Source organism: Oxyura jamaicensis, chromosome 2 (assembly GCF_011077185.1).
Source record: "Oxyura jamaicensis isolate SHBP4307 breed ruddy duck chromosome 2, BPBGC_Ojam_1.0, whole genome shotgun sequence".
In the NCBI taxonomy this organism is placed as follows: Eukaryota; Metazoa; Chordata; class Aves; order Anseriformes; family Anatidae; genus Oxyura; species Oxyura jamaicensis.
Window position 1 is genome coordinate 146,930,829 of NC_048894.1, and position 27,811 is coordinate 146,958,639.

At 39.7% G+C, this 27,811-nt stretch overlaps 1 protein-coding gene across 1 annotated transcript in view; it reads left to right on the forward strand.

Moving 5' to 3' along the window:
• Positions 1–27,313, forward strand: part of FER1L6 (fer-1 like family member 6) — a 73,486-nt gene extending 46,173 nt beyond the window's left edge. The window contains exons 24-41 of the mRNA XM_035319179.1: positions 16–177; positions 1,895–2,078; positions 2,298–2,482; positions 3,982–4,104; positions 4,252–4,291; positions 6,097–6,212; positions 7,519–7,650; positions 8,821–8,946; positions 10,328–10,455; positions 12,241–12,411; positions 13,565–13,725; positions 16,473–16,615; positions 17,184–17,272; positions 18,839–18,937; positions 20,663–20,904; positions 21,248–21,411; positions 22,642–22,742; positions 26,619–27,313. Coding sequence (XP_035175070.1) covers positions 16–177; positions 1,895–2,078; positions 2,298–2,482; positions 3,982–4,104; positions 4,252–4,291; positions 6,097–6,212; positions 7,519–7,650; positions 8,821–8,946; positions 10,328–10,455; positions 12,241–12,411; positions 13,565–13,725; positions 16,473–16,615; positions 17,184–17,272; positions 18,839–18,937; positions 20,663–20,904; positions 21,248–21,411; positions 22,642–22,742; positions 26,619–26,799 — 2,547 coding nt within the window. The 3' untranslated portion in view covers positions 26,800–27,313. The remainder of the gene's footprint in view (positions 1–15; positions 178–1,894; positions 2,079–2,297; positions 2,483–3,981; positions 4,105–4,251; positions 4,292–6,096; positions 6,213–7,518; positions 7,651–8,820; positions 8,947–10,327; positions 10,456–12,240; positions 12,412–13,564; positions 13,726–16,472; positions 16,616–17,183; positions 17,273–18,838; positions 18,938–20,662; positions 20,905–21,247; positions 21,412–22,641; positions 22,743–26,618) is intronic.
• The last annotated feature ends 498 nt before the right edge of the window (positions 27,314–27,811 follow it).

Below are 27,811 nucleotides of genomic sequence, written 5' to 3' on the forward strand. Positions count from 1 at the left end.
CTCTGCCTGCCACAGGTCCTGTTCTGGGGTGTTCGAGAGCTGAAGAAAGTACAACTTCTTTCTGTAGATCGCCCCCAGGTTTTCATCGAGTGTGCAGGGAAAGGAGTGAAATCCTCTGTCATCCAGAGCTACAAGAAAAATCCCAATTTCAATGTCCTTGCAGACTGGTTTGAAGTGGTGTGTATAGTATACTGCTTCTTGCCTATCCATTCTCTGTTTCGGCTAGGCAAGGTGTTAATTACTAATTTCCCTCTTTCCTGTCAAATCATTTCTTCTGTGTCTTGAGTAAATGCTATGGGACATCAGTTCTCATGTGAAAAGCTAATGGTTTGAAGATGTTCTAAAAGACTTCTGCTACAAATGCATGGTAAAAGAAGGTGATGTTTCTTATGCTATGTCCCAGGTAGGCAAAGAAATATGTTGCAACCAGGTTTTTACTGATAGGTTGGAAATTGTTGCCAGATAACGGGGCTGGTTTTAATATATATATATATTTTCCTCATCTCCCATTTTGCAAGGTAAAGCTCAGTTTCCTTTATTTTCTTTCAATTCTCTGAATTTCCCTTAGAGTGTTACTTGGCTATTAAGAAGATCAATTGATCATTTCTGGATCATGAGCTCTGGACCTTTTCACATTGTAACCCTTGCTGTTATGACTGGTAATTTAATTATTACCTGTTTCCTGGGTTATGAGAGCTATTAGTTTCACTGGACAAAGGCCAACATCAGAAAAAAATATCCATCTGATTTGCTCTACTTGGCAACATTAAAAGAGGTGGAATTTTATTTATAAATCAAAAGAATATCAAAACCTTAACCTGCATACTGAAGCACAATAACTAGAGCATTTTAAAGTTCCACTCTATGTTACATGTCCAAAGGGTAGTTTTTACCCTTTAAACTCATTCTATAAACATGAAACCACATAGTATACATGTCTCATGGTTGGGCAAGCTGAGGCAGGTAGGGTTAATAGCCTTGGGCAAAGCAGTGGTGGCATTAATACTCACAGCCTTCAGCACTGTGTTCATTCCCTCTAAATGTTCCTGATTCTCACAGTTTGTCCTAAAAAGAAGGGCTTGCCTATGTCAGTATGGGACTCAACTCAGTTATATCGTCCACGTGGTTCATTCTGTATTCTTAAGGAAAAGGCTTATTGTGGTTTAACCCGGCTGGCAGCTAAACACCACACAGCCGTTCGCTAACCCTCCCCCCTCCCACTGTGGGATGGGGGAGAGAAACGGGAAAGTGAAGCCTGTGAGTTGAGATAAAGACAGTTTATTAAGATAGAAAATAATAATGATAATAGTAATAATATGTACAAACAAGTGATGCACAATGCAATTGCTCACCACCTGCTGACCAATGCCCAGCCCAACCCCGAGCAGCCAGCCCCCCACCCCGGCTAGCCACCCCTATATATTGTTCAGCATGACGTCAGATGGTATGGAATACCCCTTTGGCCAGTTTGGGTCAGCTGTCCTGGGTCTGTCCCCTCCCAGCTCTTGCTGCACTCCCAGCCTGCCCGCTGGCAGGACAGAGTGAGAAGCTGAAAAGTCCTTGGCTTAGTATAAGCAGTGCTCTGCAGCAATTAAAACATCAGCATGTTATCAGCACTCTTCTCATCCTAATCCAAAACATAGCACCCTACCAGCTACTAGGAGGGAAAATAACTGTCCTAACTGAAACCAGGACAAGGCTTTATCCAGACTTTGCAGAAAACCGTGGCCAGAACTGTGTTACCTTTGTATTCATTTTGCATTCGAGTCTGTAAATAGCTGGGGAGGAGAAGGGAGGTAAAATTATCAGTCTTATTGCTGTGCATGACAAAAATTCAAAATGTGATCTAAGTTCTCTAGCAATTCTCATGCTGCTGTCTGTCCTCCTCCACTAGGAACTGCCTGAAAATGAACTCCTGCATCCACCACTAAGCATCTGCGTAGTTGACTGGAGAGCATTTGGGAGGAGCACTCTTGTTGGAACACACACCATCAATTGCCTTAAGCAATTCCTGTGTAAGGAACAGTTGGGTCCTCAAGCTACACCAGGAAGACTAGACATTATAGAAACAGATAAAGGTAAATGGAGAATCCTGACACCAAATAGAAAGACAAAGCACTGTTTTGTGAAAACAGTGAAGCAACTGCTCAGAGGCTTCATAGTAGTTATATGATTAGAAGATTTGTTTTATAGGGTTGAGTGTAGGGTCAAACCCTTAATGATATGATTGTCACCAAATGTGATGGATGACAGCATTTCTGGTAAAATCTACCTAAGTTGCAAAGTTTTAATTTCAGCTTCACCTGAGTCATCCCAGCCTGCAGGTTTATCCCAGGAAGAACCTATTTTAGCTGATCACATCTACGCTGAGGTGGAGCAGGGTAAATGTACCGTGATAGAACCAGAACCAGTTCCCTCAACAGTTCCTGCTGCTGAACCAGAGCACTCCACCACTGAACCAGCGAAAGACAGGAAACAGAAGGTGGGCATAGCTTAAACTGGCAGCTAACTGTCTATTTCAGTCTTGTAGACTTTAGCCCCTCCTTATGGAAGGAAATCTCTCATTTGCATGTTAGATGTTGTAGCAGTAAGGGGGCTATTTTCCAACTTACTGAAGGTTCTGGGTACTGGTGGTAATACCCACACTCTCACTGGCCCTTTAGAGGACTTGTTAGCAATACTGCTTTGACCCCACATAATTTAATTAATTCCATTAATAGATACTGCTGTTTTTTCCTTCTGTGCTCGATATTCATCCCATGGACAAGCACTACTGATGTAGTAGAATTTTTGCTCCTCTTAGCTTTGAATGATCTACTTAATTACAAAGCTATCTCTATGTGTGACTGTTTCAAAGTTCATGGCATTAGGCATGGATGAAAGTCACATTGTGCTAGATGCTGTATAAACATAGAGCAGAAAGTCTGTTTTCAAAAGATCTTACAGTTGACGTATTAAACTGGTCTCAATGTGTGGATATAAAGAGACAGAAAAGCACAAGTAAACAAGGCAGTCCTGGTCAGCATGGCACTTACTGTACAGTAAATGCTCTAGAATATGTACATTATTTTTTGGGGGGTGCACACATTCTTCCTTTCTCTGTGGTTTCTGCCATCACGATCAATGTTTTATTAACAACAGTAACACAAAGGAGAACACAGCACTGAATTTCATTTCAGAAGTTCTTTCTGCAGTTGCATAAAGCAGATTTCTTTAACCGTTGATGTTTCAACCATTAGATGTTTCCAGCATCCTTCTTATTTGGGGGGTCAAGGAAAATGCAGGGATGTCTTATGCCTAGCTGTATACACCCATTTGGATCTTTGATCTGTTATGGAACAATTTAAATATACGACTGCAAAAGATAGTAAGAAAAGATTCCTAGAGAGAACCTTATAATTTAACTGTCTGTGTCATTAATTACCATCCCCACTCCCTATTTCTGTCTATCTCCCCAGCCAAACAGAAAACTCTGTGAGGGTGTAGGATGAAACATACCATTTAACAAGGGCCCAGACTTCTTAAACAAGAATAAAGCTAGTAACATTTGCTGCATGAGCAGGTCATTTTTGGGTTCAGATTTTAGTTTATGTTTTTGTTTTTTACTTGGTAGTTTAATGAAGAAAACTGCTGAATTGCAGCAACTCTTTCTTCTTCCAAAAGGCAATAAATAATAATGGGAGTTCTAAAAAAATACCTATGAACTTGAACAGGAGAAATCAATTTGTACCTGGATGCTTATATCCCTTAAATCTACACAGAGAAATAGGTAGTAATATTTTACCTATTGTATGGGTTGCTTCATGGTTGATGAAGTGTCTCAGAATAAAAGACAGAGACAGTAATTTGTCTTGCAATTTATTTATCTCGTGGAGGTTGAGATTTTCTGCATATACATCTGGTCATGCTTGATGTCATGAGTAAGGTGATTAATTTGAATTAGTCCTAGAGTTCAAAAGTGTTTTCTTTATGCTTTGTTAGGATAGGAAAAAATCCATCCAACGTTCAACAAAGAGAAGAAAAAGAACAATTGCAGATGAATCAGCTGAAAATGTTATTGACTGGTGGTCAAAATACTATGCTTCTGTGCTCAAAATGCAAAAAGTAAGTCATCCAGCAGCCCCAAACTCACACTGATAAGAAATGTTGTAAAGCTATATGTACTTCCGAATGATTCATTTTTCATATTGCATTAATACTGAAGAGTTTGTTGATTACCCTTTTTTTTTTTTTTTTTTTTTTTTTTTAAAGGTGAAAGATTTTTTTCCCAGTGATGGAAAAGCTGAAGACTGTAAGTAAATTATTTACATTTTTTAATTATTTTGTGTTACTAATACTTTTCTTCTCTACTATTTTACTGTTAAACATTACTGTCTGAACAGAATTCTGCTGGCACAGAGAGTTCTTACCTCTACAGCTGATTGGATGGTGGGTAGATTAAAACTTCACAGGCAGTTTTGGTTTAGCATGATTTTTTTGTGATTCCAGTCTCATGCACAAAGATTTTTAATGTCAAAATAATAATGATAGAAAGTGAAGATTATCTTAATCTCATGCTACATTTGTAACAGGTTCAGAAAAAGGAGCTCTTCTCAATTTTGAATCCAATTCAGGATCAATGACATAAGAACAGATTCTGCTGGAAGGGTCCATAATCCTGTGTGTTACTTCCATAGCTGTTAAGCTTTGGTCCTTGATTAGGTTCAAGGGGAAAATATTTGAAAAAAATATCCTAAAAGAATTGGTCAGAAACAGGCAGTGTGTATTTATATGTGTGTGTATATATATATATATATATACACAACACAAAGAAAACAGTCCATGGCTTAACAAGTTCCTTAGTCAAACAGCTCTAGAAATTATTTTTGACAAATGTGGCTGCTTGAGCGGACTGACAAAGAAAACAAATGCCCACTGCTTGCACAGGGCTGTTATTCAAAATTAAACTACAGCATCTTCCCATGCCAGGGCTGACTGCACTTCACCAGTGATTGAAATGATTTCTGTTTTTAAGAGGGTGTTTTTTTACAGCAATCCAGATTGCTTGAGATTGATGACATGGCCTAAATGTCAGATGCTATCATTCTCGAAATAGCAGCTGACAGTGTTTCAATGATCATCAGTGCTGCTGAGAGATGAGGCAGAGATCAGTTTCTAAGTGGAATTCACTTTTCTAGATGGAAGAAATATTTGGATAGAAAACATTCCACAAAGATGTGATGTTCACTTACAATTAGATTTTTTCTTGCTATGTTGACATGCATCTATCTGCTATCCAGGCAGTTTTGTGGCATATTGCTTTTTGACTGATGGTTCAAGAACTTATAAATTCTCTTCTGATAGTTCTTGTTACATATTTAAACCTGTGATGAAAAGCATTATACATATAGGATAGCACTGATATAATATGTACATATATATGTAGTTCTAACTATTGAGTAGCAGTGGTATCAGACACATATGAATGACTCAAAAACTGAAAGTTAAGTGAACTCAAAATCCAGACTTCAGCCCAAGAACTGAACTATCTCAGTGCCATTTTTGAGGGCTCATCCTCTTTTTGTTCAGAAATCCCCTCTCATTATTTGGAGTCCTGCTCAAGGTTGGGCAGATGCCTCCTGCCATTTTTCCTACTTCTGGTCTTTCCCAAGGTGAGATATGCTCTGTTTTGTGATGCCTTTAAGCAGAGAAAAGATTGGATCACTCGTTATATGAAGTACCAGTTAGCCTAAATAGCAGCTTCCAGTTTTAAATGTTATGTGAAAGGTGTTAAGATCTGTTGGTTCACATCTGGAAGGAGTGAGAGAGAAAGCAAAAGGACATTCTGGGAGGTGGAAAGGAGGGAAAGAGTGATACAGGATGTCATCACACTTGGTCCAAGATCATCATGAGGACTATCAGCCACAGGCAAGATGAAATGCCACCTCTCTGTCTGGGAGGAATGGTGGGAAAAGAGGGGACCCTATGCTTGGTAGCAGAAGAATGAATGGAGAAAGAGCAAGGGGTAATCTTCAAAATGTATTTTGCATCCTTATCAGAAGCACTTGATAAGCATTGCTGACCAAAAACCTACATGATGTCATGAAATTTCTGCAGATAAGCAGACTTCTGACCACATTGCGTTGATCATAGAAGAGGAGCCAGACAAAAGGAAAGATAAGATATTTAAAAGGAAATTGCAAGAAACGACTCCAAACCTAGCAACACTGCAGGTAAGAAAGAAGTAAGTCTAAGAGGTAAGTCTGTTTTTCAGCCTACTCAAAGTTTAACCTCAGGATCTGAGTTTAACAATACCCTTCTATTTATTTTAAACACTTTGAAACTGATAATGCACACATGATAATAGTGATTCTGTACATAAGCACGTAGGGTCCAGAAAACACCCAGAGTCTTGTAGGATGGATGTGGCCCACTTGCTCTTAGACCTTCACTTACCAATATAAATGCACATAGAGAGCCTTGAGTGAAAATTCAGTTTTGGTGCTCACCTGTAAATCATGGAATTGCTACCCTGAATTAATTTATTGTGAATATCAACCTCCTTTTTTTCATTTCTTCTCTGTTTTAGTGTTTTTTTGTTTGTTTGTTTGTTTTTGTTTTTTTTTTGGAGTTTAGCTAATCAAATGTATCTCTACAAGATGAGGACACTTTAACTAGCCAATTCAGTTAACTCTTGTTAATAGCTTGGCTTAAGCTGGGGGGGAGGGGAGGGATTAATGTTATGTTGTTAATGTTAAATCCTATTAAAATGACTTCAAAAAAAGTATGGAAAACATTACTGTAACTGTCAGTGCATTCTACCTGTTAGGGGGGTAATATTCAGCTTGTGTTAGATTTGGTTGGGTAAGGACATGCCAAAAGACAGGAGAGATGAGGAAGTCTGAAAAGATTAGGACTATTTGGATTAGGTTGTAGCTGAATAAAGGGGAATTTGAAACTGCTATTTCAATTTTTTAAGAGATGGCATTAAACTAGACCCCTTTCTTTCATGCTGAATAACACTTCATAAATTACGGGTGGGGAATTCAGGGGGAAAAAATGTCCTTTTAAAAACAATTTGGTCTTTTTACCTGTCCTAAAGCTCCATCCCCAAAGCAGTTTACTGTTGTCTGCTTTGCTGTCATTCCTTGATACATTAACATAGCTGTTAATATGCATCGATACATCAAAGGTATGTTGCAGAGAGGAAGCAGTTGTAAAGAGCAGCACATCCACAATGTTTTTCTCCCACACCAGTGCTTATAAATGTTCATTCTGGATCTTCAAGAGCCTCTTTTACCCATTGCATTAACGAGCTGTTCCAGTCCTTGGGAAGGACTTTTGTTAAGAACAAATCTGTTCCTGTTTTGAGTTGGGAATTAACTTTTTTTCCCCCTCAAGGAGTTTTGCAAAACCTTGGTTTTATTAAAATCTGTATTTTGAGTTGAAATGGATTTCAAGTCATCCTGTAATAAAAAAAGTTGCTATAAATATATTCACTGCACTACAAAAAAATAAGCATTCTCCTATTTTTCAAAGATTTATGAAGGAGACTTGGAGAGTGAATTTAATAACTTTGAGGACTGGGTGAAAACTTTCCATCTCTTAAGAGGAAAATCTAATGACGAAGTTCATGGTGACTCTGAAGACAGAATAATAGGAAAATTTAAGGTGAGCTCTAATGTCAACATACAGTCTCTAAATTATTACCCACATTTCATGCATACTTCAAGTATACCAAAGATGAAAGAAAAGGACATTAACAGTTTGTGGTAAATTGAATTATCTCTTTTATTGGATCTAGTCTTATTTTTCCTTTCCCATCACCCAATAGATGAAAGCAGCATCCAGCACCAGGTGTTCACTGTTAATTTGAAACAAGGAATTGAAAAAAAAACAAAACAAATTAAGTCACAGAAGGAGAAGAAGAGCTATATTATGTTGTTCAGATTCCACTAATGCGACTTCTATTGCTACACTATCAGTTACACCAACTTATATGTAATTTTGAGTAGTTTAACTGGAGGCCTTTATAGCTACTCGGTTTGGAAAAAAATGCACCATTAGGCAATCTGAAAATGCAGTTCAAAGCCTGAATAATATTAGTAGGATTTCAAGCACTTTGTACTTCAGAGAAACTGATTAAACTCATTGATACTTCTGTTAGTTTGCAATGCAAATTTCTGTGCACATGACTTGCCGATTGCTTTCAGGCAGCATGAGCTACTCAGCAGCATGAATCAATATTGGTTTTTATGAGTTGTGTGGTGGTTTCAAAAACATACTGGCTTCCAGTCTCACTGCTGCGAAAGTAGCTCACTGAAATTACCATCTTACAGATATGTAGTTAAGAGCAAAATACTATTTTTAGAATATTAATACCGAGAAAAGTAGATTTGTAGTACCAGCAGGTGTCTGTCTTTAAATAATAAAATGGATAGCTGAGAGCATGCAAATATTTCTTGCAACCATCTAGACGCTGTCCCTGGAGGTATTTAAGAGATATGTCGATGTGGCAGTAAGGGACATGGCCTAGTGATGGGATTCATTAAGTCAAGTTGATGGATGGACGTGATGATCTTGAAGGTCTTTTCCAACCTAGAAGGTTCGGTGATTCTGTGGTTCTATAGCATCATGTTATAGACCAAAAAAACATTTTAACAGATGATGTTTAACATGCTGAATCCTGTGTTCCCTTTGAGTGGTATCACAAAATATGTTGTGCATATGTATGTGCTGCAGTGCAGGCTGTATGAATGATGTTTTGCTTGCATGCAGAGGTTAGTTTCCATATCGTACTTAATCTATTTTCAAGGGAGATAACAGACAGTGTATTGCCAGGGCTCCTTCTGCATATACCCGTGTCCTGAGGATGGCAGCTTGCTAGATGGAGGGCAGCCCCGCATTCTGCAAGGGATACCGCCAAACCACTCCGTCAATGTCCTCATCAGGGTTTATATTGTGGCAGTAAGTACAAAGCTGCTTTTTTAACCTTGAAATAAGTGGGACACTGCTTTTCAACTTGGTTTACCTCCAGTATCTTTGCTGTGAAGCTTCTGAAAATCCTCACCTACGTAGTAGATTTTTTTATTGTGTTTCAGTTAGTGTTTCATGTTGTAGAAAAGTGTGCTCTGAATTGAAAACATTACACATGCTTCATGATCAGCCACAAGACAGGATAATCACTTTACTTGTTAGGACTGAAGGGGCTAGAAATGTAACTAACACATCATGGACAACCTTTTCCAGTCATATTATGCAAATGCAGTAAATTTGAATTAGTAGACTTTTTTTCAAAATAACACATCAACACAGCCTTCACACTGAGGGAGAAATGGGAGAATATTTTGTGAGGGCTGTGAATTGGGTATAATCAGAGGGGTAGATGTTGAGGATAAGGAATGGGGTTGACAAAGAGATAGAAATACAGAGGACAAGATAATGAAGGAATGCAATGTGAGAAGTGAAAGAGATACATGGAGCAGGTATTTCAGAGTTTCAGGCGATCTAAGAAGGAACAAATGTCATACAAAGAGACAACGATAAACAAAACTGAAGAGAAGAATAAGAGGAGGTTACTTTATTTCCTGGCTATAAAAGCTTTGAAGCCATTTCTTCTAAATGTAACATGAGGATCTGGTTTGCGTTGTCTAAGGACCTGGTCCACTCTTTTAGGAAAACCTTTCCTGAATCCAGCATGCACTAGTACAGACAGCTTCTTCCTCAGCATTGAACAGGCTGAGAGAGTTGAGGTTGTTCAGCCTGGAGAAGAGAAGGCTCTGGGGAGACCTTACAGCGGCCTTCCAGTGCCCAAAGGGGGCCTGCAGGAAGCTGGGGAGGGACTGGGGAGGGACTGTTAGGGAGTGCAGGGATAGGACAAGAGGTAATGGCTTTAAAGTAAAAAAGGGTAGATTTAGATTAGATATAAGGAAGAATTTTTTCACTCTGAGGGTGGTGAGGCAGTGGACCAGGTTGCCCAGAGAAGCTGCGGATGCCCCATCCCTGGAGGTGTTCAAGGCCAGGCTGGATGGGGCTTTGGGCAGCCTGGTCTGGTGGGAGGTGTCCCTGTCTATGGGACCTCTTGTGCTTCTCTCTTTTCCCATCTTTGTAGTGGTGGGATGGTGCTTCCACCTGCTTCACCTTTGGAAATTCTCTCCTCCAGACTGTCTTTTCCCAACAGCCTGTGAAGCCAAATGGCAAGCTTTGTATTACTCAAGGCAAGCAAAGCCCCCAGACTTCTAGAACACCCAGGACCAGGCAGGGTACCCACAGACCCACAGACCTGTGCTGTGACCATACTACATTTAAGCAGGCTTCCTGAGGAGACAGAAATCTTTCTTCCTAACAGGCATTTAACCTCAGCCCAGCTGATCCAGATGGCAAGTCAGATCCCTACATTGTACTGAGACTGGGAAACACAGAAATTAAAGACAGGGAAAACTACATCCCCAAGCAGCTAAACCCAGTATTTGGAAGGTCAGTAATGTCTTTTTTTTTTTTTTTTTTTTTTTTTCCCGACTGTGGTTTTTTTTCCCTGCTTTGTCCCTTGCCACCACTTTTGTTTCTGTTATAAAGTGTTTGTTATATAGGCTGATGTCTGCCTACCCGGATGTTGTATGATTCTGTTGATTAAAATGTTAAAAATTGTTATCACCCTGTATGATTACAAATTATTTAATTTTCATACCAGTCAAAACACATCCTGAAATGCAATCTGTGAAAGGTTTTATGGAATGATGCATGAGAGGAAATGAAGCAATAAATGATCTTGTCTGCGCAAATTAGTACAACTGTCAAGTTTAAAGTGAAATAAACATTAGCACAGTAAAGTGCAATTTCAAAATCTGTTTCCATTTCAGGTTGAACGGAATGCCAAATAAATCTCATGGTTATAGGATTAAGCCAAAAAAAAATTAATACCCCCCCAGTCTTTTGAATGGGGGAGACAGATGTGAGCTCTCAGAAAACATCAAATTTGTGTTGTCAAGGTGTTAAACTTATTTAATGTTAATTCTAATAACCATGTTTTTTTACAGTAACTTTCACTGTTTAAAGATGTGTGAAAATGTTTTGAATTGGGATGGACTTGATCTAGCAGAACAGTAAGACAGAGAAAGTATACTGTATTGAACTGAAAACCCATTAGGCAAGAATCCTGTCTGCAACAGCAGGAACTTAAAATAGTGTGAGGAGAAAAGACAAGAGTAGAGTGGTCCCTCCATAGCATACCATCTCAGTTTCTGTGATTAAAGCTCTTCTTTAATAGAGGTATCAACTGAGTTATCATTGTGATAAACCCTGAAGATTACAGACAGAATGGAAAATTGCTGCTATATTTGATTTAGACAAGATAGTAACTGGCTATTCATTTGGATAGTCCTTGCAACTCTGGCCCAGCAACTCTTTTCCAGCCACAGCATGGTAACCACCTTTCACCATCCTTGCAGGCCTGGTCAGCACAGTACCACCAACCCCACAGCAATCCCAGAGCTTTCCCAAATTTCTCTCTCCTCCAAAACCTGCTCTGCTCTTGCTACAAAATTAGGCTTTGGACATTTTGAGGAGAAGGATTAAACTCTTTCAGAAGATGAAGATCAGGTTTGCCTGTGCTTTGGAAAAATGTGGAGCCAGTGACATGCTGATGAGGACGTTCTGTCTTCCATCAATTTATCAAATGCCTTTTAAGGTCACTTTTAGATTTTCAGCTTCCATAAACATCTAATGACAATGGTTTTTATCCCTGAAAATATGTAGAGAGTGAAAAAGGAGTTCTATTCTGTTTTCTTGAAACTTGTTTTAAAGCCTTTGCCTGATGATTTTACTGGGTGCCTCCAAATTCCTATATTCAACATCTACAAACAGCCTTTGGAAGAAAACAGAAAAGTGTGTTTTAGAGGTTCTGAAAAGTGCACAATAACTCTCATACATACAATTTCATTAGCCTCATAATTTCCATATGTTCACCTTTCCATATGTTCAACTCTGTTGGGTTCAGGATAAACCATTGTAGCTGATCTACTCCTTCCCATTGCTCTGTCTGCTATAGGTAGGAACAGCCTTAGAACTGCAGAGGAGGTGATATGGAAACAGGAGGAAGAAATTATTTTTGCACTGTGTGTTTCTAGTACATTCAGGCATTTTATTAAAACAAAAAACGCAAGCAGAAAAAGTCCCACACATGGTCTGCATGGTATTCATTAACTTAATCTTTTAGGCTTCAAAACTGATTTGACTGCGCATACTTCCCACTTTTTGCTGTAGGTCATTTGAAATTCAGGCTACATTTCCCAGGGATTCCTTGCTCACAGTTCTGATCTATGACCATGACTTCGTGGGAACTGATGATCTGATTGGGGAAACTAAAATTGATTTGGAAAACCGTTTCTACAGCAGGCATCGAGCTACCTGTGGGTTACAAAGTCAATACGAAATGTAAGTACCTCTTCAGACAGCCACAGAGAGCAGCACACTGTGAATGAAGGTGTTGAAGGAGAAATTCCAGATGTGGCCAAATATTAAGACAGCACAGAAGTCACAGGAGGTATTTTAATTAAATTTACCACAGAGCTTAGCAGTAGCTTTAGTTAGCTCCCAAATAGTAAGGGGATATTTTAAAATTAACAACTTTTTTCACCAAGTCTTCTAAATAGTAAACAGCTTATATGTATAACATATCTGTTTGATAAACTGTCTTTGGACAGACATAAAGGGCAAATGGAAAATGGTCTGTCAGGAAACTTATGCCAGGGCTCAGCCCTGCTCCCCATTATTCAAATGGAACCGAAGCAGTTGAAGCAAAACTGGTGGGACTGGCATGGAAGCAGGGGGAGAGGAAGCAGTGTGGGGCTGCTGGCATGGCCACTGTGCTGGACATGAGGCACATGGCAGAGCTCCTGGTCCCAGTCACATGGCTGGACTCTCAAGGTTGTTAAGCACAAAGATTAATTAGTATGAAGAAAGCCAAACTAAATAACTCATTGCCCTGGGGTGGAGAATTTACCTGGGAGGTGAGGATTTGGGATTCTTGTCGTACAATTGTTTTGCTATTTTATCTATAAACAAAAGATGGATAAAATAAAAAAGTGATCCAATAGTGTGTACCAAGACCCAAACCTCTTCCCTTACCAGTTCCAGTATGAAGTATTTCTTTATGTCCTTGTTCCAGGTCCCAGACAATCTCAGCTTCTCCTCTGCATGTGGGAGCAGCAGAGTACTTCTTCCTTAAATGTCATTCTGGAGGTAGAATGTGTAGACTTGAATCCTTAAGTTAGAACAGGGAATGAACTCTGGTCCTTCTTCTTCTGGGGAGCATGCCAGTGCCTGTGCCACTTTATCTAAGCTGGGAGTTAGGCTGCATCAACTTCTCTTGTGTTTTAAGAGAAAAGAGTGACTGGCCTCAGGGTCTGAGCACCTGAGAGGAGGTGTCTCCTCTCAGTGCTGGACAATTCAAAGGAACAATTGGGCTGAGCAGACACTGGGGCCACTGGCCATGAAGTGAATCTCTGCATATGAAATCTTGTTTGACAGCACACTTTGCTGGAGGAAAACTTCATCAATTTCTCTCCACTCTGTTCCCTCCTTGCAGAGAAGGGTACAATGCGTGGCGAGATGCAACGAAGCCAAGTGAGATCCTCACTAAGCTGTGTAAGGACTACAGAATAAATGGGCCCTTCATGCGGCCAGGGGAGATACAAGTAGGAACAAAAGTCTTTAAGGGACAGACGGTCTTCATTGAAGATGAGAACGGTAATGCAGTAGTTCATCATTCTTTGACTGTGTCTTAGCAATACCAAGAGGCTGCCCCACCTGCAGCTGGGGTCCTTTTTGCAGGGTTCTCTAGGATCAGATTACTGGAACCTGTCTCTGCTATGAAATACTCATGTAACTGTGGTGATGAAGGCTGTGTCTGTATTACCTAGTACTGTAGCTTAATTGGAGAGAATCTGTAGGGCAAAACAGCCATTGATGAGGACCTAACATCCCCATAGGTGTTAGGGTGTACTTTGGGCTAGCTCCTTCCTGACCCAAGGATGGGGAGCAGTTGGAGTGCAGGTGATGCTGTTTGAACATGTCTTCTGGCTTACTTTCATCTGAAACTAGTGCAGCTTGCATGATCTGAGACCCCTCCACACAGCAAACCAAGACATGAGAAGTGAGGGTAACCATCAGACTTTAAAAAATGTATTCCCCATCTAAAGGAAGACACATAACGTAGACAGAACCAAGCAGGGAGAAAATGAAAAAGAATTACATATGTACATATGTGAAGTGAGTTACTCAAGGTCAGGCAAGTCCTTGTTCAACCCCAGTTAGGTTCCAGGCCACTTACCCCTGCCAGTCCTACCTGACCTGCTTGCCTTTCCCCCTCTCTCTGTTTTTTTTTTTTTTTTTTTTTTTTTTTTTTTTTTTTTTTTTTTTTTTTTCCTCCTGGCCTGATTATTACTACTCTGACTGCTCTTCTGAAGTGCTAACACAATGCTGTGTAAATCCAGGTATCTGGGAAGTTCATGAATCCAGAGGACAGGACATAACTTGTTTTCAGAGGTCCCAGATTAAAAAGAGGGCAAAACTACCAGGAAGTTGAGTGTCCATATCGTGTAAGGGTGGAGTGGGACAGAGCTATCAGTGCTTCACTACTATCATTTGAGTAAGGAAAAGAGAAATGAGGATGGAGACAAGGAGGAACAAAAGGAGCTGGTCCTGGAGGTAATGGACATTGTGGAGTAGGGAAACCTCTATTCACCTCTTTGTGTTTCAGAACATTCATCTTTGAGCAAATTCCCTTTGGCAGCTACAAAATATAGGCCACCCCTCCAGTGGAAGGCTGCTCAGGTAGCGTTGGAGGGAGAAGAGCTGATCCATTTTTTGGTTTGTTGGACTGAGAGCGATTTATGTTTTCAGTATTGCAGCTTGTTTTCTTCACCAGCACACAAGCAAATGTGGCTGCCAGATGTAGATCAAAATTCTGGTCCATTAAAATGAGCTTCAAACCAACCAATGTCAGACAAGATGATGAAAACTAAAAGCAAGGAAATACAGAACCAGATGGAAAAGTCCACCTCCTGAAAAGCTTACTCACACAACTTTTTTTGGCATGTTGCAGAGAATGTTTACAGCATGCAGTCTTTTGCATGCTCCTTATCCAGACTGCTGTTCTGACAAGGCAATCTGGTCCTTATTTCCTGCTGAGTTCCTGTGCTGTTCATCATTTGGGTCTGTAAAACTAACAAAGGCCACAGATTTGAGCTCTACTGAAAATGGTCAACAGCAATATTTCTACTTTACAGGTGGTGAAACTGGTACCCGAAGGCTGTACATACAGCTTTAAATAGCAAGGGAAAGAACAGTTTAACTTTGCTCCAAGAGTATAGAAGTTATATATCTACTCCAAAGTAGTCTAAGACTATCTGCAGCCAGTAGGAACAAACAGGCATCTTCAGAAGGCGTACAAATTGTCTTTAGAAAGGTGCCTGAGACAGGGGATGGGTTATCAAGGGACGATCTGTCCTGCTAAAAACCTTGTCTTTAGCTGGATAAAATTAGATGAAATCTATTGCATCTCAAACACATGCCAGCACACAAAAGAGAGCCAGGACTCAGAACCACAGGTTCATTCTTCCTTCCTATCTGTGCCATTAGGAAGTGTTCAATACCTACTGATTAAATCCAAATGAAACCTTTTGTAATTTACCAGCAACTCTGAGATAGCAGCAATCTAGGAAAAGTTATAACTGCTGACAAAAATAGTTTTAACTTTCTTTTCACTTGGGTACTTCTCTCCTAATCTAGTAGACATCCCTCTTCACATCTCTGGGTTCCTTTTGTGTGAACCCACACAAAAATGGAGGAAAGAGAGACTCAAATGCTCAAAAGGCTTTTCAATATCCACATCACCTGCACTATTAGCACTGTTCCTTCCTTAAAATGCCCTCCTCCAGGGTCTCCCTTATATTTTCCTCCAGTGGCAAAGCAGAGCTTCTCAGAAGACATGTTCTTGCCCATAGACTTCAGCCCTCACATTACTGTTCTTCCCTTGAGGTGTGATTTTCTTCTCCAGGGTGATCTTTGCTGTTGCCATCACAAGGCAAAACAAGGCTGTAGATGTAATTTCTAGTGCCTATTTGCTGTTATCTGCATCAAAGTCTTGTCTCCTTGTCTTTCATGCGCCACAAAAACCTCACATTTGCAATTTTCTGTAAAAAGTGTAGTTCACACGTTATTTCCATCTTCCTGTTAGAAACTGTAATAATAAAATGACTTACTCTATACATAAATGAACTGCTCTGTAAGTTCTACTCTTCTATTTATCCTAGTGGGTACCCTTATTTATAATGCACTTTAAGACCCTTCTCTTCTTAGCTGGGGTACATAAAATCATTCCTTTTAACTCAAGCAGGTTTTTAATGACCATCTTATATATTTAATGGAACATGTTACCAAGGGGGTTAGCATTCTAATTTAGCTTTGTTCTTTTGTTTTACTCTTTCCTATAGAGGAGCCAGTTGAGTCGTATGAACATCTCTCCTTAAAGGTTTTACGTGCTTGGGAAGAAATCCCTGGGGTTGGATACAAGCTGGTCCCAGAGCACATTGAGACTCGGCCTCTCTACCATAAGGACAAGCCAGGCATGGAACAGGTAAGGCAGCTCAGTGATGGTGTAGTGATGGTAGACCCAAGAGAAGTTTTCCTTTCCTCCAGTTACAGTGCTTTCTAATTGTATCTGCAAACACAGAGACTGTGCCCAGGTGATGTACCATACACAAGACTTTGTACAGTATCAACCTACAAATTGTCATGCATGTGTGTATACAGGGAGTTACCTAAACACAGTAGCCGCTTAAGCTGTAACTGCTTATTTCCATTCTTTTAAATGCTCATTTATTAAGCTAACACAAACCCTATTTGTATGTGGACTTTGGCTCTTCTCAGTTTTCATCAAGTACTGTTTTTATATGGACTTTCACTTGTAAGTTGCCAATGTTTGAGCATAATTCCAGCTTCACCAAACTGCTGAGAGATTGATAGAATATGTGTATGAAAAAAAATATATTGTGTAGTTTGCTTATAGATTAACTTGCTATAGACTAATGAACTGTTTGGTGCTCAGAGGGGAAGCCATGGTTTTGTCAGACAGAACTACATTTAAAACCTTTTAAAGTCTCACCAAAATAGGGTTACAGTGATGTTTATTTCTTTTTTTCAAGGGTCGTGTACAGATGTGGGTTGACATATTTCCTAAAGATATGCCTCTGCCAGGACCCCCGGTGGACATTTCACCAAGAAAACCCAAGGGGTAATAATACTGTATGCTTCCTCCCAGCACAGTGGTATAAATTTTCCAGACTGAGTCTTAAGCGTCTGGAAAGAACTATTAAAAGAAGTGTCACAACAAACTTCTGTGATTCTGATACACATAAAATGAAGTCAAAGGAGAGGCTCTGGTTTGGTTTCTTTCATTAAACAAGTCAAAGAACTGCTAGTAACATTTGCATCAAGAGCTACCACACATCTTCTAGAAAGATCTTCCTTTTTCAGAAAGACATTTCAGTAGGCTAGAGGCAAGAGTCCCATAACAGTTCTGATATTATCATCCATTTGTTAAGCTGAAAGAAATAATTCTGTTTTAAAACCCCTTTTTAGTTATGTAATGTGCTTAACCCCTAGGTGAGATCTTTAATCTGATGGAATTAAGTACCAGGAACCTGGCACTATTCCTGCTTTATTTACGTTTGAACAAGGAGCGATGTAATGCAGACTTGTTTATTTTCGTTTCTCTTTATAAAAGCCAACATTTGTCAAAAATAAGAGTCCATGTAACAAATACTTTCCTCAGACCAGAACTTTCTGTAATTTTCCTTAACAACAAGCATTTTCCAAGCAAAAATATTTTAAACTAATAATAAACACAAAAGCAAAATGTTGATGCCATTTTGTAGTCTACAAAACCAGGCAAAAATATTTACAAATCATTAATTATGAGAAAGAAAGTCAACATAAAAATGGAGTTAAACAGTTTGCCTGGAAACGCCTATTTAATGCAGCAAAAGAGACTCCAGGCTCCATAGAACTACAAACACTTTGTGAAAATTTTCTTGTTGGTGAGCTTTGAGTGAACCAGGGTTTGATGGAGATTTGTAGAGGAAAGTTTCTTTGTCTAGTGCAGAGGCTTGGTTTTCAGGGTCCACATGTCCTGAAGAGCTCCATGACCTAAGATATCTGGTAACTCCAAGGTCAAAGAATTACACACATGAGATTGATGTTATTTCCAAGACAGCATGTCATAATAGAAAAATCATTTGTGGGTGTTCCCAAATAATTTTTTTTTTTTTTTTAATTTTGCAGTTCACACACTGACTTTTTTTTAATCAATTGTTTATGTCACCTGTAATATCTGTATTTCAGTTCAAACTTCTAGAGCTTTGGATGGCCACTGTAAATTTTGTATATATGGAGTGGAAAGGATGGGAAAGCTGATGATGTTGCTCATATTGACGTTGCCTTGTTACACTGCAGCATTTTAGTGAAGTGAACTGAAAAGGAAACAGCATATAAAAAGCAAGGAATTTTCCATCTCTCTGAAGCTGGCCATGACCCTGCTGTCATTTGGCATGCTCTAAGAGTGCAGAGGAGCCACCATCCCCATTCTATTGCTACATCCTCTTGTAAACAGAAGGGGCCTGAGGCTGGTGCTATTTTAAGACTTTTGCACAAATACAACATTTCTTACTTTACAAAAGCATGATTTGGAAGAGTTTTACATTAGTGTCTGACCTGGGCCTGAGTATACACACACCTACTAAAAAAATGACCATTTGTTAGCATGATCTTAACTGTGCAAAATGTTTCTTTTCTTTTTCAGCTATGAACTAAGGGTAATTATCTGGAATACAGAGGATGTAATTCTAGAAGATGAAAATATCTTTACAGGGCAAAAATCAAGTGATATCTATGTCAAAGGGTAAGTTCTTCAGTACTTGTCTTCAAAAGGACAAATTATATTCAGTCGCATAAAATATTTTGTGGAAATATCTGAGGAGGTATTTCTGTGACCTTGGTATTTCACTCTAAATGCCTGTCCTAATTAGTCATGTGTGCTGAATACCGCTTCGCCATTTTTCACACTTAAAATCAAGTAACTTAAAAATGACTGAGGCAGAGTTGGCATAAGAAGAGAACCAAACTCACAGTTCAGCAGAGACAAAACACAAAATTTGAACTGTAAGGGCTCAAATAGATGTAGACAGGTATGAAATTAACTACATAAAAAAAGAAGTATGAACACAATAGAGACAAAAAGCTGGTGTATACCAGACTATTTCAATGGGAAATATTTTCTAACCTCATGTGGGAGTAAGCATGTGTGAATGAAGTCCTGGAAAAATCTGAGTATCTAGGGCAGTAAAGATATAGCAAAATAAATTTAGATTTAGATTAGATATAAGGAAGAAAATCTTGACTATGAAGGTGGTGAGGCACAGGCACAGGTTGCCCTGAGAAGCTGTGGCTGCCCCATCCCTGGAAGTGTTCAAGGCAAGGTTGGATGGGGCTTTGAGCAACCTGGTGTAGTGGAAGGTGTCCCTGCCCATGGCAGGGGTGTGAGGGGGTGGAACTAGGTGATATTTAAGGTCCTGTCCAACCTAAACCATTTTACCAGGGAAACTTGAGTTAGTTCTGACCATTCTGTGTGGTAGTAATCCATTGGAGAATACGATATTGGCCTAGATAAGTGTACACCAACACAGCCACATGGTCCCCAGTGAGCACCTATTGCACATGCTGGCTGAATAAACCTTCCCTTGCAGTTCCCTGAGAGGAGCTGCTCTGAAATCCCTGGTGTTCACACATATACCCACCTTAGCAAGAAACTTAACATGTTCAGAGGAGTAGCAGAGTAACTCTGAGAGCATAAAATGCAGTGCAAACTAGAAACCAAGGAAATAAATAGGGAGCCATCCTTCGTGCTGAGCTGTGTGATAATGTGAGGACATCGCTATCACTGCCAGAACTGCCTGACAGAGAATGACAGAATCGGATATCTGTTTGTTTCTGTGCCTTAATGACAAAGGTACATATCTTGTTATGTTCAGATAGTGCACTCAGCACTGAATGTCACCAGGATTTGCACTCGAATTGTTGCTAGTTTTCCCTATTCCTTGTTGAATTAATAGGGCTTGCAGGAAAAACACCACTCTTTGGGTGCAGTGCAAAAATGGTAACCTTTACTCAACCTATGATCATCTTCAGAACTAAAATGCGTAATTCTGGATCATTACCTCGGTGGAGCTCTTCAGAAGAGAAGACTATGTTTAGGAAAGCATAGTCTCCTGTAACATAGCATTGCACTTCAAATGATACGCACAGTATAGCAGAAACCAGGGGAAAAAGACAAGAAAAGCTGGGGAGACTTCTCCAGACATATTTATGTCATGTTTATACCCCTAAGACTGCAACTGCAAACACTATACACACTAGTACTAACCGATTAAGCCAGTTTTGGGACATTGACGTGGAATCCATTAGCATGGCACAACATGACTACAGGGTGATTAGTAAAGGTTAAAGGATTATAAAAATAGTTAAAGGTTAAAGGCTCTGTTTGCTTATCTTGTTGTTACTGAATGAAAACACCTGCAATTCAAGCTCCCTGGTGATGGCAGTGTGTTCCACTACGTGTTTGCCATAGGTGGATAAAGGGCCTGGAAGAGGACAAACAGGAGACAGACGTACACTACAACTCCTTGACAGGAGAGGGCAACTTCAACTGGCGCTTTGTGTTCCCATTCCACTACCTCCCAGCAGAGAAACAAATGGTGGTTAGTAAAAGAGAAAACATATTTTCCTTGGAAAAGACAGAGCGCAAAATACCCGCAGAGCTGGTGCTTCAGGTGTGGGACTTTGAGAGACTCTCTTCAGATGATTTCTTGGGTAAGTATGCAGTGAAAACGTCTGAGCTTCATGTGAGGTCTCTCTGTACCTGTATTTTATAAAGGTGTGTAGAAGGAAGTGTCTGAGACCATAGTTTTTCACGTCTTTCTCCGAGGCATCACATTGCCACCTTATCCATTTCTTGCAGAGTGAATAATTAGGGACTCAGATACGGCAATGCCAAGGCAATATAAATGAATCGCTGAAGGTACAGGGAGATGCTCAGCTATGAAGCGTGGGCCAAAATGCTGCATTGCTCTGTGTGTCTTACCTAGAAACTGCTGTTTGAATGCCTTTGTGTCTTTCTGGTCTCTCAGTGCTGTCACATCACCTCTCTCTCCAGGCACTCTCGAATTGAACCTAAATGGCTTCCATCGAGCAGCAAAGACAGCCAAGAGCTGTGACCTAGGCATGGCTGTGGCAATGAGTGAAGAAAACAAGATCTCCATATTTCAGCAGAAGCGTGTCAGAGGCTGGTGGCCTTTCATCAAGGCTGGGGAGCTCACGGTAGGCAGCTCACTACAGATGAACAGATTTTTGCTCGGGCTGATAGACTCTGCTACAATCCTGACAGAGACAGATGCTAATTTTGAATATGTTACCTGAAAAAGAGACACCACTGGCAATCCACATGACTCTGCATGTGCTTCAGTTGTGCCCCCATAGATTTGGTTCAGATAATCCCAGACAGACAGAGTTTTACCTTTTTTTTTTTTTTTTTTTTTTTTTTTTCCTATTCTCTGCACCATCCCCAGGGGTAGGCAGTGAGTGAAGGGCTGTGTGGGACTTAGCTGCATGCTGGATTAAACCGCTACAACTTTGTATTTTTCTTTGCTTTCTTCCACTGCTCATCTTCCAGCACGCTGGATGGGTAGGGTGGAAAATCAAGTGCTTCCATGAGTGCAAGGGGAAAAGATTTAACTCATATATAGGAAGCTCTAACTTCTGTAGCGGAAGTTATGGCTAATACTAAGGATACAAGTTAACTCAACTTACGTATTCCTACTGCACGGTGTAGTAAACATGATCTTTTACTGGTGCTAATATTTTGTGGGTCACTTAACAAATTTCAATGGCTTGTTTCAATGGAAACAAGCAGTAGAACAGCAGGATTCTGAAAATTATTGGTAAATTGGTTCTGAACAAAGCTATCCTTTTGTCATACATCTGAGTGTCATCTTCTGGCCATCCACTAAGAAAATTGACTTTAAATCCACCTGCTGGGTTCTTTTAGCTTTTCTATCCCCTGAACAGAGCTCTAGGACTTCATGACATTTTCTGCACGCAGGTCTCTAGCCATCTGCTTTTGTGATATGTGACCCTAGTGAACAATCACTTGTGACAGACTGAATGTTCCCCGTTTCCACCTTGACCAGCCCAGCCACCATCTCCCAGCTCAGCCATTCAGCTCTCCAGGGACATATGATAGTTGGAGTGAACAGGAAAAATTTTGCAACGGGCCTTATCAGATGAATTACACTATGATTTAGGAAGCAGAAAAGATATTTCTGGAAGAAAACCTCTCTTTCTTTATGCTCCTTGGGTGTAAGTTAGGGATTTGGTGCCTCGTTTTTTCCTTTGTGCTTTTTCTGTAACTGCATAGACTTTCTCTTATTTTATTTCATCAGTTTCATTTGCCCTCAGCTGGTTCCATAATTTCTCCACAAGCCAATTCCTGCTGTGATTTAATTATAATAACCAAGTAATGGATGCTTACGTATGATCTCTCTGATCCAGGGCAAAGTGGAAGCTGAATTTCACTTAGTCACAGCAGAAGAAGCTGAGAAGAATCCAGTAGGCAAAGCTCGAAAGGAGCCGGAGCCCTTGGAAAAACCCAAGTGAGTAGGAGCATATTCATTAAAAAGCTGGGGCAGGGGCGTTCAGCAGCAGTCAGGGAAGAGCAGCTCTCCATGCTCTTCTCGTTCCTGCTATAAGCTTGAGCAAGCTGTTTGGCCATCTTGGCAATGCCAGGCTTCCTTGTGTCAGGGCTAGCTGATGGCACTCTTAGCTGGCAGCACCTTCCAGGTGTGCTGAAATATCTTCCTGTAGAAGGCAAAACAAATCACATTACTGCCCATCTGACCTCAGCTAGACTTCACACACACGCTCATTCCATGGCTGACCTGGTCCGTGATAACCTCTTCAACCACTGCACATACCCAACACTTTATTTTGGCCACAAGTAAATATCAGAGGAATGATATTTACTATATTAAGAGGATATATACAAGCCATTAAAATTTAAGTGCTTTAAAGTTATTGTATGCCATGTTTGTGTCAGTTTTCTTTTGTTGTTGAGTTTTTGTTGTTGCTAATCTGACCGTTAGGAGGCAGAGTCTTAGTGTTTGAAGGTATCTTAATTGCTATTTATCAGTGAAAAGCTGACCTCTGCATGCATCTGGTTCTTCTTGCATAATCACATGCAGATAAAGGCACATAAAACACAAAAATCATGTCATACAGGAACCATATGACTTTAACATATGTCTCTAATTTCTCTGTACTTCATAATCAAAGAATGAAGATGCTTGTTTTTCATCATAATGCTCTTTAAATAGGACATTTTTAGTGATTTAATAAAGGCAGATGATCTAAAAGGAGCATTTTATCTTTCAGTATTTACCACATTAAAAAATATATATTATCAACTGAGATTTTTGCATTCAGAAAAAAAAAATATACTTCTAATCTATTTTGGCTCAAGTACTTTGTTCTACTAAAGTAAGGAGTTAGATTGAAAAAAAGGAAATTGGTATTACATTTCCTGCTACCAAAGCTTCTATTGCAAATTCTAAAAGTAATCATTGCACATTGTTTATTCTTCATTTGTTTGATATACAAACAAATGTTTCAGAATAAATATGAAAAAGGAGAAAACAGCATAAAGGTGGAATTGCCAATAGTTCTCAAAAGGATATGAATTTTGCCTGAAAATTAGAGCTAACAGAGACTTATTGAGAATTAGCCTTAGAAAAACTTTAATCAATCATATCATTGAGCATCTTTCTTTACGCAAGAGCAGGATGAGCTATACCTGGCAGATGTCTAAAAAATGCCCAGTAATGGAAACTGCAGCACTTTTATTACATAGCAGAGAGGATTGAGACAGCTCATTTTCAAGCTCAAATCATCAAGTCCAGCCCGTGCACCCCAGGAAGCCTGGTGCTCCAGGGCACCTTGAATTTTCACCTCAAGAACATTTTTGCTGGTAATGTGCTGTTGTGCCAACATGTGGTCACTAGCCTGGTGGCCCCTTCTCTGCTGCAAAACCAGCCTGGAGGTGTTTCAACCCAGATGCAGCAAAACCAGTCTTCAGATTTTGTGCTAAGTAACCAGAAAGGCTCCACATCTAGGTTTTTATGACGAAGTACACAGGCAACACATGGCTTGACCCAGATCTATGCTTAATTAGGATGTAAGCCTCAATTAAATTTGGGATGTGACAAGTCCTACCTGACATTATCCATCTCAGAAGCAAGTAATTTGGGTTCCTGTTGTAGTTACCCACATACAGATGGAGGAGTCATCCTATTTACTCAACACACATCTTAGGATGGGAGCAGTGACCATCATGAAACTGGGGAGAGAGGTCCTCTGCAAGGTTCTTCCTCTCCACACTGACTGCACAATAACCCTACATGACTGACCAGGCTGGACACCTGACTTTGAATGTTGGTCAGAACAAATCCTAAGGTTAAAAAGGTGGTATCAGCATGCAGATAGTAAATACATCAAGACCAGTTACTGGAAAGGAAAGAAAATAAAATAATAGCTGGAGACATTGTATGCCTCAGTTCCATAAAGTTGGCATTAAAGTTTACCAACTCAGTGCCACCATGTGTAGTATGGACTAAGTGGTTCACCCATACACAGCAGTCAAAATCAGTTGAGAGATGGCAGAAAAGTCTTTCTGCACTTCAAATAAGCTCTCTTCAGGAAGAGGTGGGTCTCCATATCTCTGTGCTAGTACTCTAGGTTTGCACATTTGTTGCCAATCATGTAGGTTCATACAGAGAGAAGCAGATACATTTTCAGATAGTTCATTTTAAAACTTAATCATGCAAAACAAAATATTTTTAAAAACTAAATTATATTCCAGGAGCTACTATGCAGTGTCAGAGTCTTTAATCTACCAAATAAAAGGTTGACAAAGATTAAGTGTCTGGGGACTAAGACAAATGAGAAATAAGGTGCATGGTTTTTAGCAGTGAGTGTAACTTCATATTGGTAAAACTGGTAAAAAGAGGTTATCCATCTCTTCATCTCTGCCAATCAAGATAGGATGCTTTTCTGGTAGATGCTCTCTGTTGTAACAAATATACTGTTACAGCTGGTACTGAATTCTGTTGCCTATGTTGCCCAGAAAATAAATTAAATGAGCCAGAGTCTGGCTTTTTTCCCCTGTCCATAAAGGTTATGAAAAGCCCTTTAGGTGGAACATGTGGAATAATGTTTTTGTTACTCAAGTCTGTGATTCAGTCAGCTTCACTCTTTATCACATCCACTTTTTTACAATTCCTTTTAACCCGGAGGGCTTATTTTTTAAATTTATTTCCAAGCCATTTCTACCCTTACTATAATATTGTCTTTAATTAAAAAAAATAATAAATTTGGTAGACCTTTAGATTTCCTGAGTTTGTCAGACTGGCATTCCCTGTCATGTGCTGAATACTGAATTCTCCAGAAGACATCATTTAAATTACTTAAACATCTTTCTGGAGTAAAACATTACTTTTTGTGACCCCTCAGTCTCAATTTCATTCTCCTTACTGCTGTACCATCTGCACGATTACAGTGATATTTGATAACAAAGAAAGCCTGCACCCAATTTTTCTGGTGTTATCGTTGTTTGACATCGTTGCACTCTGCAGGTCATCCCATCACACACTGCTGGCAGATGTTGGCTCAGCTCATTGCAGAGGTAGGGCTGTTAAGTCAGAGGCATAATGACCTCCCAAGCTGCTTGGCATGCCAGAGGAGAGATTACCCCGACATTTTTCCTAAGGGGAGTGTTGCTTTCCTCTCTGGGTGCAGTTTTGCTGTACAACATGAAGAAATTGGTTATGGAGAAGAATATGACATGGGACATTTGGAAGAAATACAGGATTGTGGAGTGCAGATATGCCCCACCAGAAGGTGGCCCTTCTTCCTTTTACGTACCCAGGCAATCTACCTAGATTTTGAGGTTCCTCTCATCTCCCATTTTCAGGAGGCCTGTTTTAAAACTCCTTCTGACAATATCTCATTTGGGGCTGTATGCTAGGCCTGAGCTGACTGCCTGTTATGGCACTGTGACTATCACCAAGCAATCACGTTTTGTAGTGACTCAATTACTCCTTTTGCAATGCTAAATTCTTTGCAGTGAATAGAAAGCTTTTGTACTCTAATTTAAGATGCCTGCATTTCTTCTTAAGGATTTATCACAATCTTTTCTATAATTTTGAACCCCACATCTTGCCCTAAATTGGAGTAGATATGAAATGTGAACTGGAATTTCATTCCTAGCCACGTGTGGAGCTAGGGTTTGGGGACAAGATGGATGACCTGAGAGTAGGTAACACTCACAGAAGTTCTCTCTAAACCTTTTAGTGGGCTCCGAGGAGTTAAAGGTCATTTGTAGACTCAAATGTGTATTTTGCAGTGGGGTAGCTTTGGAAATAGACGGTTCTGCCTTTACAAAAGTTTTTATTTCTTTTTTCTTTCTTCCTCCTTAGCCGACCAGACACATCCTTCTCTTGGTTTGTAAATCCTTTCAAGTGTTTGTATCACCTGATTTGGAGAAACTACAAGAAGTACATCATCATTGGCATAATTCTGCTTATTCTTGTTGTCTTCTTGGTGCTCTTCATCTACACAATGCCAGGCGCAATCAGTCATAAGATAATTGTAGGATGAGCATAAGATCATGGCTCTCATTGTAACCAATCATACACAAACACTTCAGTTAAAAATAAAAGTCAGGCATGCAGAATTAATGAACCTGAAACACATCTCATGTGTTGTAAATAGAAAGCATAACTATTCCTATGAGAAATAAAAGCTGTCTTAGGATATTTTAATGTCTTACTTCTTTGTCTGCTCATTCAGATCCTGCCTTACTGTATATTATCTGTAACATCCTGATGTAGCTTTAGTGGCAATGACAGCTTGATTCTACACCTAAAACCGAGTTTAGAAGTAAATTCCTTAATGCAATGCAGAAAGTGATATGTCAATCAAGTATGTTTTATTATAAACAGGTAATTAAATTTCAAGAGCAAAATCTGTATACAAGTAAATGTACAGTTCAGTTGTTGCATAGTTTTGCAATTAATTATTTGATTTTGTTTTCAATGATTTTATAATGGTATTATTATTTTGAGATAAAAGGTTTATTAAAAAATCAGAAGTTAAATTGCCTTGTTTGATGTCACAAGCAGAATTCATCCTGCGCCTCCCAGTAGGTGCTCTGTGCTCTGTAAACACTTCTGAGGTAAGTGATGGTGATGGGAGGTGGTAGAAGCACAGACAGAAAGAACTTTTTTCAGCTGCAGTTTGCAAGTGCTGGAGGTTGCTGGAGGGGAGGGATCAGGAAGATGAAGACTCAGCTGCAGGTACTGCAGTAGCAAATGATCCTTGTAAAGGAGAGGGAACAGGGAGGATCCTGCTGCCTGAACAGAGGGAACAAGGAATGGAAAAGACAAAGGGTGCAGAGTGGAACATGTTGTGAGTGATTATAGAAAACAAGGAATAAAACCTTACACAATAGTCATTATGAAGATCCTCATCCTACTTAGAAAAAATGCTGCAGCCTATCATGCACAAGGAAAGGCCTGAAAACTTAAGGTCTGTGTGGCCTTAAATAAACAAATATGATTTTGAAGTAGGTACAAAAATCTCCTCTTGTCTCATCCATGGTCAGGCACGT